Source organism: Paramacrobiotus metropolitanus, unplaced genomic scaffold (assembly GCF_019649055.1).
Source record: "Paramacrobiotus metropolitanus isolate TYO unplaced genomic scaffold, Prichtersi_v1.0 Parri_scaffold0000046, whole genome shotgun sequence".
Lineage (NCBI taxonomy): Eukaryota > Metazoa > Tardigrada > Eutardigrada > Parachela > Macrobiotidae > Paramacrobiotus > Paramacrobiotus metropolitanus.
The window spans coordinates 232,986-248,409 of NW_026570266.1; the positions used below are offsets into that span (position 1 = coordinate 232,986).

Here is a 15,424-nt window from a genome sequence, read left to right on the forward strand (position 1 = left end):
AAGTTGTTGAATGACTGTTTGCTGAGCACCAACATGTTGCTGACAGAATTCTGATGGCACATGAGGACATGAGTAAAAATGAAAAACCAGAAAAAAAACATCAGAAAGCATAAGAGCAAATTACATATAATTAGAATAAAAATTACATGCGGGTACAGATAGAAGATGTAGAGATAAATACTAGTAGATAACTGGCAAAACATGCGAAGCATGTACAATGGACGAAAAAAATTAATTTCCTTATTTCCGGACAATACGTTACAAGCTACATAGTAATGCGCTTATGCAGTTTCTGCATCTTTGCGAACTTCACGGCGCATATCGCTTTATGCCACTTCCAGTTCGTTTTTTGGCATTCTTTGCCGCAGTACACTGCCGTCAAACAGACACAGGTATAAGGGGAATGAGGCTTTCCACATTCTGTGCATACGCCTTCAGCATGGTGATCATGTGCCGGCATATTAATGTTGAAGTTCACCCGTGCGACCTCTGCCGGAAAAACTATTCGAAGCACCATCTCGGCCTGCAGTTTTGGTGGGAAATCGTCAGGTATCCCATCAAAAAACTTTATACGGTTCGTATCCGCCTCGCAAGCCTTTTTGTAGTATGATAGGACCTTTGTCACGTCGGCCTGCGGACCCATAGCGTACAATGATGCCACATAAAACTGTGCAGCAGGAACTTTGCGCTCGTCTTTAGGATTTCCATCGAAATACCGCTGGTATGCAGCAATAACCTCGTTTATCTCTTTCTGCATGGCCTCCTGGTTGGCGTGTTTCGCATAAATGCTACCTAAGTGACCCTCGAAGACTTTGCGTAACCCGGTGGCGACCGTGTATAGCCAGTTGGGGCGGGGTTCTAACTCGTAAGCACGGTGCACGCTGGCCAACAGCTCTTTGTCCATGCACCCGAATCCATAATAACAAGCGAGCAGGTGATGAAAATCGGCTTCCTTCGGGTGCAAACGAATGCAACGATCCATGAATGCAATGTTACCTAAAAAGTCACAAAGCAATTATTGTTGTTAGCAGAAAATTGTCCTCACGCAAGAATAGGTTTTGTTAGTGGCGGACACGATGGAAAAGCAGCGTTGTCGAAGCGTGTTTTCACCGATACCTGCAATGTCGTTGCCAAGATGGCATGCTTTGACGAAGAGAGCATCGGCGGTTTCTAAGTTATTTTCTTGAATGAAGGCTAGCATATCGGAAAAATAGAAATCGTTGACGTCGTAAAATTTAGTGGATTCTCGGATCAGGTGGAAAGCCGTTGTGATGTCCCCATATTGCCATGCTTCGTACCCTTCCTCGACCATTGCAAGCGCTTTAACAACATTTTTGGCTGTTATCGAGCCTTTCGCTGCCGGTTCCACTAAATGTGCTTGATCATGCAAGGCGGAGTTTCTCGGTACCGGATTCCGGTGTTCTGACAACGTATCAAAATGTCTAGCCACATCAATTTCAGCAGCTGAAGCACCCTTCCACTGAAAATACCGATGCACTCTGTGAGACCATTTCATGCTCTTGCTTCCCGTCGGTTCCGATAACTGAGAACGCTCAAACTCGCAAACGGCTTCGGAAATCTGGAGCAACCGTTCGAACCCCGCCCTAGTTTGTTGGTCTTCCGGTTCAGCTGAGTGGTTAATGGCACGCTGGAACCATTCTCTGGCCGCAGTCACATCGCGCTGGCAGCCGGACCCTTGTGCTAGTAGTCTTGCGAGAGACAGCTGAGATGTCAGGTCTCCTCGTTCACTGGCTTGCACGCAGTAAGGAAAAGCTTCTGTATACCTGTGATCTTCTAGTAAGGCTTGGGACAGCGCAATCTGTGAGTCTGCATGACCCAGTTCAGCGGCTCTTGTCCACAACGCAACGGCAATTCCGAAGTGTTGCACATGATAATAGTAGCCAGCCTGAAATAACAACAAATGTGATTCGCACTTGAATTACGCATTTTGTACAATAAAGGGTAGTTTCGGTGGGACTTTGATCGAAGCGGGGGCAACGAAATGAATGGCGCCGACGCCCGAATTGAATGACAGGCAAAAATGTTAGTTCAAAGGTCACAGCCTAAACGTAAACTGCATTCTGGTGCCTTCCTCGCTGCTACTCGTTTGCTCATTGATCCATTTTCTTAAGACTTTTGATTTTGAATGTAAACCGAAAACAATCAATCGAATTCAGTTAAGCACCACATTGAATTGAACGCAGTACACTCAATCAGCATAAAACAGCTTCGGGAGGCCTAAGAACAGAGAAAAAACTGATCTAAGTTTGCTGTTGGTGGAGTTGTCCCTGAACGGAGGCCGCGCTCCTGGATTTCTCTGTTGATCCTTAAGGAGCCTTGACAAAAACAATTCTGCCCGCCGAGAGTGGCCTTATGGAAAAGTTTACCCGGGTTTCTGCTGGATAAAATAGGGTAAGCCTAATTCGGTCATGTAGTCGAAATTCAACGGTTGACTTTTTATTTTTATCCAGTTCTTAGGTTTACGAAACGATTTGTCTTACCAGAAAGTGCAGAATGTGCACATTTTCCTTGGTTGTCAGCTCGCCAAGCAGGACAGCCAGGTCTTCCTGCTGTTCCGCAGTCGCATCTCCGCTGTTTGACAGGCGCCACAGGCGTGCAATTGCATGCTGCGATCCTTGCTCCGCCGCTTTTCTGTAGTATTCAAAGGCGCTGTGTTTGTCAACCGGCCCACCTCGGCCGTCCTCCAGCATTGACGCATAGTTCAACTGGGCTTCGGCGATTCCTTGTTTGGCCGCGCGCTCGAACCAGTACCGCGCTTCCGGAAGATTTTGCGCCACACCCTCTCCGTTAAGCAGGGCAGCTCCGGCATTGTTTTGTCCTTCAGCGTGGCCCCATTTCGCCGCTTTTAAAAAATGCTGGACAGATTTTCTTGGATTTTTGTCAAAACCTATTCCGTCGCGATAGCACACCCCTAACGCGTGCTCCGCGTGTGACACACCTGCGCAAAAACAAATTATTGATCATTGCGGCAATGTAATCCATCACGGCGTGTTTTATTACACTGAATCTCTTTGTACTACTACGGGACTTCCCTACAACTACCTTACAACACGGGAAATATGTCGGTTTGTAGGTACATTCTCTGTATAATTATTTGTAGCAAGGCTTTGAGCACAAAAGCTATCACTGCAGCGTAATCTGCAGGTTAAAGATACTGGTTTATGATTTTTTCACGTTAGAGACACTGGTTTTGGTTATTTCAGTGAACGACCTTGTCATATTTTCTTAGCGGTTTACTAGGAATTCCATTACCTAGTACAGCGGAAATCTGGCCCCCATACTTGATAAATGGTTTCTGGGCGCTCGCGAACCGATAATACTTCAACATCAGGTCATGATTGACGTGTGTGGCCTCACCCTGACCATACATATGTGCCAAATTATACTGCCCTTCGGCGCTCCCCAGATCGGCAGCTTCCTTGAACAGTTTAAATGCACGGTTAAGGTTTCTCTTTTGACCCATCGCTCCGGTCAACGCAATATGTGCCATTCCGACTACAGTGTGTTGTTTTTGGTGCTCTTGGAATCCCGCGTCATCCAGTATACGAACATCAGTGTCCTCCGGTTGAGTAACATCATTCCACCTCTTGCCACCAGTTTCCAGGCTGATTTTTGGGTCTGGTCGAGGATGTGAGGTGTTGAATTTTTGAGCAATCTGACTTTGAAGATCACGCTGTCTTTTAAGCAAAGTGCTTTCGTTGGCATCTATTTTCAAACCTCTCTGACAAACGGACAATGCTTCCTTTAACAGATCCAGTTCAAGCAGAGCTTTCGATAGAATGCAGTAGTATTTTACGTTGTGTTCGGCAAGTGCAATGGCCTGCTCGGCGTCCTTGCGAGCTGACCCGAAATTTCCAAGTTGCAGCTCACACAGCGCACGGTTGGAGTACAAGACAGCTTCTCCTGGATTTGATTCCAGCGCTTTTGTGTATTCGACTTTGGCATCGGTAAAGCGATCGTCTTTGAAATAAGCGTTACCCTTCTCTTTTAACTGCTTCCATCGCGGAATTTCGACGTCCGGTAGGCTCGATCTGGTACTTGATGGGGTAGGAACTGGGTCTTCTTTCCAACTAGAAAAACAAATTTCGCATTAACTCGTATCCGAGCAGCAGCGCTACTACTGTAGAACTACAATTCCCATTGGCAAGAGCTGTTGCAACTGGAGCAGACTAGAAATAGAATTTAATATGCCCCCGTTACCGGTTCTGTTGCTGTTGCCGGTTGTCCCAGCGAAGGAAAGCACAGGGAGCATACATATGCGTAGAACTTAACAGCGGCATAAACAGTGCTCACTCATCGGATGCTTACTGCGGTATCCAATATTCAGTAAGCAGACGGTGATCGGGTGAGAACTAATTTTATCATCCGTTAAATACATTGTGAAAGTTACCTGAGCAAGGGCACTGCACATGACGAGCAGCTAGCAAAGATTCCGCTGGCTTGGACACTGGTTCCGTGCATTTTGACGGTGGCCCACGGTGCCTCGCATTTGATGTCCAGCATCTCTGTCTCTGGAATTACCAGCCGCTCTACTGCCATTCCACCGTGAACGTAAATCTGGTCCTTAACTGCACAAGCGCTATGTCCGAATCTCGGCTGCCGAAACGGATGCATTTCTTCCCAATTGGGCCTCTGCAAGTTCAGGTGTAAACAAGACGCTGTTGCAGCCCACGGAGAAGTTCTGTCTTCTGGGATGAAGCTTTTAGTTATTCCACCCAACAAATAAATATTTTCATTGATCATAACCATGGCAAAATGTTTACGCTGGTCTGGGACATCTGGCAAGGTCTGCCAAATGCCGGTTGCCGTATTAAAGCATTCCACCCACATCGAGCCTGTGGCCTCCTGCGTCCCTATGTAAACTATTTTGTTTCCGCATTTCGTCGAGCTCACTATGCTTCCATGCCTACCAAGCAAACATTTTCAGATCGTCAGCAAGTGCAACAAAGGAGCTCTCGCAAGCGGGCTGATCCCGATTACGGTAAGATATCAAAATCGAAAAACCGAAAGATTTCACCTGTTTTGCCATTGATTGCCACTTTCCAAGATGACTGTAGTGTCTTCATAAATGTTGGTTGCTTTAAAAATCATAGTGCCATCTTGGTAGTCCCAGAAATATATCGTGCCGTTTACCGCTACCGGTTCAACGACCATTGATATGGTGGTTGGAAAGCCGAACGAGCGCATGCTACATTTCCGAACATTCCAAAAGATCGCGCGCCAGTATTCGTCTGGAGTTTTAAAAATGAGGGCAATTTCTATTTCATTAAAGGCCACGATCCGATGCTCGAACTTCCAATCGAAACCCTTTTGCTCAAGAAGCCCAGGAGGAAGCTGAAGACTCTGTATTGTGTTGTTGCTAGGGTCAAATAGCTCAAACAATGGACTGTCGCTGTCTCTGTTATGTGGTTTATGCCAGCATGCAATCTTACGCGCTGGAAGTACGTCCTGCGCTTCGTGCAGTTTATCGAGAACTTTACGCGCAGAAAGGCGGCTGTCCGTATTCCGATTGAGACACTGCTGTATGCAGAGTCCCAAATGGGGTGGAATTGAGCCATTGACAAACGGAGTATAACCACTGATGATTAACTGGATAAATCGCTGCTCCGCGACATCATTTCCTCCGCTAACAAAGGTTTCCTTGTTTTGCAACAGTTTCTCTTCGCATAGCGCATAAACCTGTGCTAACTCCAAGATAATGCAACCTAAGCTCCACACGTCGGTCATTCTGCCTGGCAGTTCTGCTCCGACCATCTCAGCAAACTTTTTCAACATTTCCGGCGACATGTAGCGCAAGGTGCCGCGAGGATGGGTGATGTCGGCGGATACCGTGACGCTTTTTTGCATGTGCACCATATCATCCATATCTCCTATAAGCAGTCTTCGGGGACCGTCTGGCATCTGCTTGACAAGGATATTTCCCGGTTTCATGTCACCGTGTATCATCTTCATGTCATGCAGATGATCCAGTCCCTGGGCAATATCAATGGCGTAACGCATGGTCTGCTGGTAATCGAGGTAGCATTTGTGTTGACGCACCATTCTGAAGAGCGATGTCAGATCACCTTAAAAAGCAACAAACGGTTATGGTATTATTAATACCTTTATTTGGCAATAGCCGGACCACAGAACAAATTAATCGTTAAATTAATCGTTGAGAAGAATATGGGTACAGAGTATATCACCAATGCTTTTTGGCAGGCGCCTACGATGGTCACTGTCTTAAGACTTTCCAATTTGATAAAAATATGTTTCAGTCCTTCAGAGATTCTTCTTTCTGCGCATTAATTTTTTTAACAGTTCCGGGTGGCTGAACAAAATGTCGGTCTTCCGTTTTAGTTTGTATCTCGCGGATCGGTTGCCACACCGCTAACTAATTGGGCTCGTTCGAAAGAGAATTTTATTGACTTCCGAAATCAACAAAATATTTTGATAAAATTGAGCTGCGCCTGTTTGCAACGCTGCCAGTTAAAATCGTGTGAACATGTGTCCCAGGTTGCAAAACATATTATCTCGTCGCATTTCTTTTACGAATGGGCGTTTTGAACATTTTTAACTGTTTTGTACAGAGGAATGCCTCTAATGGTAAAGCAGTTGTGCGCGCGCTGCCTGCGCTGGAGGAGTTATGCAGTATGTGCACTTTGTGAATTTCCCAAAAAATGCCGGTTACTAAATCTTATTTTAATGAGCGATTTTCGTTAAAATTTGCGTGTAAGATCGCAAGTTTGCAACAAGAAATGCCGGTTCTTCCAAATGTAGCTATTAGCTAACGCATTGCCCTTCCAGAAACAAGATTGAAACAGACTCGTTTTGACGCTGTGGTCAGAGATTTGCTTTCAAAAACCCTACTCGCGGATTTCACGAGACTTGCTCGTGCGGAGTTTCGGTTATTCCATGCACTGGTCAAACGACAAACGGTCAAACATGGTTGATTAGAATGTTGCTACTCCTTATAGTAAAAAAACAAGAAATAACCCCGCTGCCAAATACATCAATGTGAGGTAAATTATCTACTTAGTTGAAGAATAGCAATTTTTAATTTTGGAATGGGAAATTTCAAATTTTCGCTTCCAGGACATCTCCAATTCTACCCAATTTTTCAAAATAATTCTTAAAAAAGTTTAATCTTAGGATAATCTTTGTTTGATTTTAAGTTTCTGCACTAACGCACTTGCCGCATTTTAACTTGCACTTACCGGCACAATAATCCATTACCAGTTCCACCTTTGCTCCTGTCTCAGCGCTTTTGATTGTCACTTTATGGTACGATATCAGATTGTCGTGCCTAACTGTTACAAGCGTTTTCAAACGCTGGTAGAACTTATTCCACTTTTCTGCATCATCGACAGCGATGTGCACGACTTTCACAGCCACGTGACCACTCCCGGTAAAATCGCCAGGAAAAGTCACCGTGCCTTTGTATATCATTCCAAAAGCACCGCTTGCGATAAAATCATCATTGTCGTAGCGATACTCGCAGCTGCTGCCCAGTTTTTCAGCTACGCATTCAGAGCGTTTCTCGACCATTTTTACATAAGTACTGTTGTTTACTGGAAACTGGACTGTATTACTGGAGCGAGCGTGTAAAACAGATACATAACATAGCCTATATGTCTTCTGCTGAAATTATTTGTAACTGGTCTGTGGAAGTAAGGCAAAACTTCGAGACTGAGTACAATAAACCCGCCGAGTTCGATAACTTAATAAAGGATACCGGGTTTCCATATCAGCGCTCCGATAAATCGGCGTGATAAACGTATATAAACCGTAGCGTGAAAGAAATGTATCAATTTATCGTTGGCCTCCATTCAATTATCACTGAAACAGTACATGTGGGTCAGGTAACGCATCAATAATATGTAGTTAAAATTAACTGGTAGCACACTGGTGACTGATGCACATCACGAAAATACGTACGGCTTTGTTTCATGCACCATCACAGCAGACTTTACGATAGCTCATAGCTAGTATCAAATTCTTACTTACAATACCATTACAAATCTGCAGTATTTATGAACACCTATGGCTTCTAAAAAAACGAAAGATGACAAGACGATACACACAGTTAAAAACACACTATACAAAGTATACATGTGAAGTTTGCGATATATGCAAAAAGCACTTAATGCCTGCAGCGGACACCAGGCACCAGCACAGTTTTTCTGTTGTATTAATATTTATTATACTATTACATATGTACACAATACACTTGAGCTGTAATCCTGTTAGTAAATTATACATACCATATTTTAGCAAAAATTGTAGGATAAGCTGATATTAATGGCTCTGCAGCTTGCATCTTTTGTTCTTACTGGAGGGCACAGTGCTATATGGGGGACTAGCACAACGTTAAGCTCTTGGTGCTGGGACGTTTGACCTGGCTTGATATTGGTGTCAGCTGAACTAGGTATGTCGGACAATATTACCGTTACGGTTTCACCAATTTTTTTCCAGCAGAAGCTTCACTGATTGGTGTCACCGAACTGTCACGTGCTGTGTCAAATAAGTCACGTTGCGATAACTTTTTTATTGGTACATATTATTATAGCACAGAAAAGCAGTTATTTAGGGGGCACCGTAAACTCTGCATTATCGGGTATGGAAAAGACGGTATTATGATCGAGATGCTTCGCACTATGATTTCTCCTAACATGATACACAGCATGCTGTCCGGCCTCGGCCGGATTATGGCTGCTCAGCAGCGGAAACGACGCATTATCCAGATGCACCCGCACAATGATGTCCGGCGTCATCGGGCGTATGGTCACGCTGGTTGCTATCACATCCGGCCTGTCAATAATCACCTGCGCAAACCCGCTCATATTGATGGCGCCGCCTCCCTCGCGGACACTGGGCGACGGCACCGCCGACGGGATGACCGTCTCCGGCTCCATCATCATCGGCCCCACCGGCGACTGGTGGCCGCCCGGAGCGCTGAGACCCGCGGGGATTCCCTGCCCCCCGGCACCACCGGCGGCTCCTCCGCTGCCTCCCGCGGGCGGAGTCTCATGGGCGCGTCCCGCTTCCACCTCCGCTTCCGGGTCGATGGGCATCCGGGGACGGTTGCGGCCGCCGACGCCCAGTTGGATGTGTCCATGGTGCATACCCCCACCTCCGGGCGGGTAACCGCCACCCTGGCTGGCGACCATGCTGTTGGGATAGCCCGGGACGTTGGGGCTCTGCCCGGACGAGGGATAGTACGACGGGGGCATCTGGGCGGGGTATGAGGGGCTCCCTTCGATCTGAGGTTCCGCCGACATCCAGGATCTCCCGTTTCCTTCACTACTGACGATCGCCGGGTTCTGGCGGCTGTGATGGTAACTGTTGGGATAGACCGCCTGGCTCGGGTACTGATTGGGATCGGTGGCTTGGTAGGGATACGACCCCTGGGTGTTGTAATGCGGGACGCTGTTACCGCTCCCGGAGGTGTGCATACTCCGCTGCGTCACGTGGTGCGGCATCTGGCCGTAGGTCCCGCCTCCCAACTGCGTTACCAAGTACGGATTGTATAGACTCGGGTTGCTCCCGGCGGCCCCGGTCATGACCGGCTGGGTGACCACCGCCTGCCGGGTCATGGCGTAGGGGTTGTAGTTGGTCTGCACTTGGGTGTTGGGGTACCCTTGGAAGAGCGGCGTGAAGTCGGGGAGCCCGGATATGGCCTGGCGTTTGCCGCTGGGGAGGCTGTAGATGGCGTTGGTGGAGACGGAGTTGATCTGGGGATAGCGGAGGGCCACCGGCTCGCCCTGGCTGGAGAGGACCCCGGCGTAGCCGACGTTGTTGCGGGCGGCGTTGGCGGCGGCGAAGCCGTTGAGGACCTGGTTGGTGGTGGAGCCGAAGCTCTGCGTTTCCATGCAGATCACCTGGTCGGGGCTGGTGCAGGAGCGCAGCTGGTCGGAGAAGAGCATGCCGGCCGGACACGGGAACTCGAATTTCATTCCGTCTTGACTGTAACAAAATGAAAAGCAAATGAATTTATTAAGCCATCATATGTAAAAACTTCTCACGATTCCGGCAAATAAGATTTGCATAATAATTTCAGTACATAATTTTCGTATAAATAAGAATTTGTAACTCATACGAAAAAGGGTCTGTATTTAAATATCCATTCCCTTGAACAGCAATTAAGACATAACGGGGTACAGACACATGCCTGCAAAAATACTAAGTTCGAATGTTCGATACAAAGCACAATAAAGAATTTAGTATTACTGTATTTAAATTCTAATACTACTGCACACTACTGCATTACTACGAGTACTGTAATTAAATTCAGGATTAAAATATGACAAATTAATCCACATTTAGGCCCGTAAACAAGTTGTTGATAAGCACCTGTTTACAGTCATAATTACCAAAATAAATAAAAAAGCTTTATGTACATATGTGCCGGTTTTTTGCGATGCAGAAGTTTCCCCAACGATGCCAGTGCAGCAAATATTGCTAGGCTAGACATGGAATTTCATAAATACCTGCAGAAATAATAATTCCGACAATTTCTGGCCACATCCGCCATCAGCACCCCCGTCTTGGCCCCATCACACGCGCCCGTCAGATCCGGTGTCCCGTTGGCCATGCCCATATGCGGATCCGGATTGGCGGCCGATCGTAGAAACGCCTGCTGCGCTTTATTCGCCGAATTGGCCGACAGTATCGCTTGCGCGAACTGGTTGAGATTGATGTTCCCCGACAGCGCATTCCCGGCTTGCAACGACGCCGGTTGCGCGGCATTCCCTGTCAATCCGTTGAGGCCGTTGGAGGCGCCCGGCATCATCGGGCCGCTGTTGCTGGCGGCCCCCACCGGGGGCATGATGGCGGCGGCATTGGTCTGCGGCACGGCGTTTGGCGGGGCCGCGTTGGCCACCTGGATCGGGCCGGCGCTGCCGATGGGTCCGGCCACGCCGTTGGGGACGGGTACGGCGCCCATGCCGCCAGGGGGGCCGTAGGGGGAGGCGTTCATGCCGAAGGACCCGTGCGGGTGACCATGGTAGCCGATGCCCCCGGCTGGCATGTCCAACGCGTCCTGCATAATCAGCGCCGTTTTGTTACGAAAAACTTTGTCTGTTTTGTTCGAACTTTAATTTCGCTTTAAAATTTGAATTTAAATTTCAGTTTTTTTATATTTCCTTATGTTATTCTTATACGTGCTTCAAATATCTCCTAATTCTTTTCGAAATTTATGGATCTCGTTTGGTGAACGAATTATAATTTTTCCTTTAAAGCTGTACGTTAATCAGCATATAATAAGTTGTGGAATTACTTGATTGGTATATACCACTGATTCCACTGATATAATTCCACTGATTTTACTTTTTTGTCTATAACTCTGCTTAATTGTGGTTTTCTTTGCAATGCAACTGTTAGTTAGAAATCAGAAGGGAAAAAATTCGGACAACTTTATTACTATTTAACGGACACGGTGTGCGGCACATAATATTAAGAAATCACTGACCAATCTAAAGTCAGTATTTTCAACATTAAACAATATTTTGGAAGACAAGACATGGGTTTGCAGCTTACCAGCGGCTCTGGAAAATCACGGCACTCCACAGCCACTACAACAAGATAACAGAGGTGAGGAAAAAAGGATAATTTAATACCGATTAAAGAATATGGACAGCTACAATTAAGGCACATGTGCACAAGTTCCTCTTGTTAATACATTCATCCGTTTTTATTAATACATCCGTAAGACTCCATATAAATCAGGAACGGTATGGTGATTAATCACAGCTCACTTACAGGCCGCCGTGCATGTCTGCAACTCTTGGTCGAACAACTGTCCATTGGGACACGTAAAGGGCACTGGCGGCGATCCGTAATTACACCAATAATACCGGCTACACATCCATGGATCCTGGTACAACCGCGGCAGTCGCCCAACACAGGAGAACTCCTGCTGCATTCCCATTCCCGGTGGTCCCATGAAGGGCGGTCCTCCGGGGGGCCCGGGCGCCAGCATGACACCGGCAGGCGGGGCCGGCATCCCGCCCATGGCGGGTCCTTGGATGCCGCCGGCGCTGGGAGGCAGCATGTTGCCGGGAGCCGGTATTTGCCGTTTTACCTGCTAAGCCGACCGGTTAATATGCTGTTGGTTGGCCACTGAGCTGCGGCAGCCGGAAAACCGGATGTTTACTTGTTGGTAAAGCGCCAACGCGATTAAGGATGTAGTACAATAGGGCTTATACAATTGTAAACTTCTCAACGAGATGAGGGCGGGATAAACAGCTCTAACCAGCTTTTTATTAAGCCGCTAAAGTTTCCAAATTATTTCTGTTTAACTGGGAAAGATTTATTATGCGTGACCTTTGCAAAGTTTAAAAAGGATTGCAATCGAAAATTAATAAGTAAAATTTTTCTAATTTTGTTACAGCATTCTTACTCAATTAATCTCTTCGTGCAGTTTCTTGACTTTGTTTCTCGAATATTTCTAAGAGTTTCCTAGTTTTGCTTTTTGAGCATTTCATACAGTTTCTAATAAATTCGTAATAGTAAAATTGTGAAATTGTTTTTGTAAAGAGCTAAAATGTTAAAGAACTGCATATAACCACAAGAATACAGTTTGCTAAATTCGAAAATCTTACTAGAAGAAGTTGGCGATATTGCTAAAGTTTATAATTAAATGGCTGCATTAAAGTTTGGACGGAAAGTTGTGAACTGATAGTCCGCAGTCGCGCGATATCACATTACTTTCAAGGTCGTCTCGTATTGCGCACGCCGATGGACATCAATCCGCTCGCAGTGCGCTGGTCTAAATCGGCGGAAGGACGACTGATATCGATAGCGCGTTCTCGACAATACAATAATTATAATTCATAACGTACCTTTACATGTAATGCATTGGCGTCATGTGTCGAAGGTTTCCTTAAGCGTCTCCACTGTGCGTGCGCATCGGAAGTTGTCTGACTTAGACCTACAAAAAATAAAAAATAATAATATGTAACGGCTATGTATTGTATGTAGTTAAGTGAAGTTGACCTTTATCAGCAAAGAGCTTTACAATTCTAAAAGGCGATTGACTTACCGAATCGTTATTTAATCGAAACTGTAGTTTAGCTTCTTAAATCTTTGAAGGCAAGTTACAAGTTACATTTTTTCAAAAGAAAAAAAGAATTCTTTTCTAAAAAAAAGAATCATCATAAAATAAAGACGATAGTTATAAAGACGATAGTTCTCGGGTACTCACTAAGGACTGTGACAAGGACAACAAGAATGAAGGAGAGATCGATGAGCATCTTGACGATTCGGTCAGTAAGCCGAACCGCCAGCGGTCCAGCCATCCGCAGCATAGAGGAGACGGATGGGAATCACTTTACACCAACGTCTCCATGGATGTCAATAGAAATTCCCCAAGACGTTAACTTCCAACGAAATCCCCGTATATGAATTGTAAAAGCAGACATCCACAATACTTTGTTTATTCTAATCATTAGTTATTCCGAAAGAATTCCAAAAGCGCAACAAGAGCGACATTTTCGGGGCGGGATGCGTTTAGGTGGACAATACTCAGTGAACGGCACACAACAGCCGACTCCGCGAGTGGAACAGTGGGTCAGTGGTAGCACAATGTAGCGCGCTTGTCGAGTGGAGCAACAGCAGAGAGCGGTATGTGACAGAGAGTGGCCATGCCGGGCCAGACAGGCCGGTGTTGTATTGCCGCCGGCGCACTCGAGTTGAAGGGTAATCTGCGGGACAATGCCGATATCCACTGTACGGCTGCGTACTTCACGAAACCCGACCGCGGCTCATCCGCCAGTCAGTGTATGTGTGCGTGATACGGCAGCAACACATGATAATCCGCTGGCCGGCATTGATGGCCGGCGTGTCGGATGGTGTCGCCTTTATCGCTGCGTGTGCACGCGCGGCCAACCGGCCACCTTGACAATGCTAGCAGCAGCAGGCAGTCGCTGCAAGCAGTGTACGGTACGTCATCTACACTTACGTATACTAATGGCGAGCGTTTACACTGGGGATACATTACGCTACGCTGCTTCGGATGCGTAACGGCACAGTTTTGCCGAGTCATCGCCTACAGTACGAGGAGGAATAAAGCATCTTCGGTAGCGCGTTCGAATGTCAAGACTCTTTGAACACTGCGTTGAGTGTGCGACGGCATGATTCTCTTAACAGCCAACCGTGGAAGGTTGCCCATATACGTGCAACGTGACCGTCACCCGTGGATGAGTGCTGTGATTGACAGTGGCCAAGTTAAATGTGGACTACCAGCCTTCCGCAGTTCACTGTTAAGAGAATCATGCTGTTGCGCACTCAACGCAGTGTTCAAAGAGTCTTGGCATTCGAACGCGCTACCGAAGATGCTTGGCTCCTCCTCGTATGCTCGCAGTGCGTACGTCCTAGCTGTCTAATTTTTTACAGGGTATTCAATAGTTTCCTAAACTTCATACTCACCATTGTTAAATTTCAGAATGTGCTACAACTCATCGCCTAATTTGTTTTGTCGGATCAAAATAGTCCTGAAATTTGGCTCATAAAGGTCCTCACTCAAGTTTTTGACTTGACCACCGAAACTCACTCGGAGCACCAAAGCTTTAGGTTTTTTCACCTTAAGCATGAGTTTGATTGGTACTCAAACCTTCTGCCGGTATCATTATATCGGTCCATATCCGTTGGTGGGGGTGTGTAGCCGCAAAGCGTCGATCCGGACCGAAACCACACTGTGAATTTTAAACTGGTTTCGGTCGAATTTTGGGTCGAAAGTACGCTTTGATTTGTATTACAAGCTGCGCTTTCTACTTGTTTATGTTTTTCTAAAGGATCAAATTTAAATGGTTGTTTTCTGTTGCTTCCTCGGCTTTTAGCTTCTTTGATTGGATTGTTATGGTTACCAGACATATCGTTATTCAATTCTTCAAGCTAATATTTTTGCCAGCTAACGATTCCGCTGGACAAGAGCAGTACTATGCTGCTGCTGTTGTGATTGCTCCTGGGCGCTGAACCTTGCGTATTCGTATGAGCCAGGTAACTACTGCACTAGTTTACCGGCACCCTTGGTTGTTCTTTTACCTGACTTTGGAAATCACGCATTTGCCGTCTGCAAACGTACTGTTTATGTGACGCGGTAGTTTCTAGTGGACGGAGCCTAAACCATGTGAAATCTAAAATTCCCTAAAGGCACATTCTTAGGGTAGTAACGGTACCGACTTGCTTACTTTGAGCAGCGAAAAATTTCGTGTATGTCCAAATACGAGAAAATGCGTGCTACCATTTCGATGGGCAAAGTGTGAAACGGGCACAGGGAGTGGCTTTCCTTGATGAGTGCTTGCATTATGCGAACTTGATGGCAAACCCGGTCATACAAATAATCGATTCGATCTTTGGCTAAAATGGGATCGAGATAATCTCAGGCGAACCGCAACAGCCTTAGTGTTGCAAAACCTTGAAAATA

At 46.3% G+C, this 15,424-nt stretch overlaps 2 protein-coding genes across 4 annotated transcripts; both read right to left on the minus strand.

Moving 5' to 3' along the window:
- Positions 1–36: 36 nt before the first annotated feature.
- Positions 37–7,678, minus strand: LOC129591416 (uncharacterized). Its single transcript, XM_055487052.1, has 7 exons — positions 7,218–7,678; positions 5,039–6,086; positions 4,412–4,927; positions 3,274–4,091; positions 2,502–2,959; positions 1,117–1,906; positions 37–996 (listed from the first exon to the last, which is right to left on the minus strand). Exons 1-7 carry the CDS (start codon positions 7,546–7,548, stop codon positions 266–268), a joined length of 4,692 nt encoding a protein of 1,563 aa, XP_055343027.1. The 5' UTR covers positions 7,549–7,678; the 3' UTR covers positions 37–265.
- Positions 7,679–8,574: 896 nt separating this feature from the next.
- Positions 8,575–15,409, minus strand: LOC129591469 (uncharacterized). Of its 3 annotated transcripts, none has more exons than XM_055487132.1 (7): positions 15,189–15,409; positions 13,205–13,703; positions 12,843–12,931; positions 11,761–12,085; positions 11,539–11,573; positions 10,491–11,041; positions 8,575–9,966 (listed from the first exon to the last, which is right to left on the minus strand). In XM_055487132.1, exons 2-7 carry the CDS (start codon positions 13,305–13,307, stop codon positions 8,583–8,585), a joined length of 2,487 nt encoding a protein of 828 aa, XP_055343107.1. In that variant the 5' UTR covers positions 13,308–13,703; positions 15,189–15,409; the 3' UTR covers positions 8,575–8,582. The 3 variants fall into 3 exon arrangements, with proteins under 3 accessions (XP_055343107.1, XP_055343108.1, XP_055343106.1); XM_055487133.1 differs by having other exon boundaries at positions 11,761–12,082; positions 13,205–13,925; XM_055487131.1 differs by having other exon boundaries at positions 13,205–13,925.
- Between the last annotated feature and the right edge of the window lie 15 nt (positions 15,410–15,424).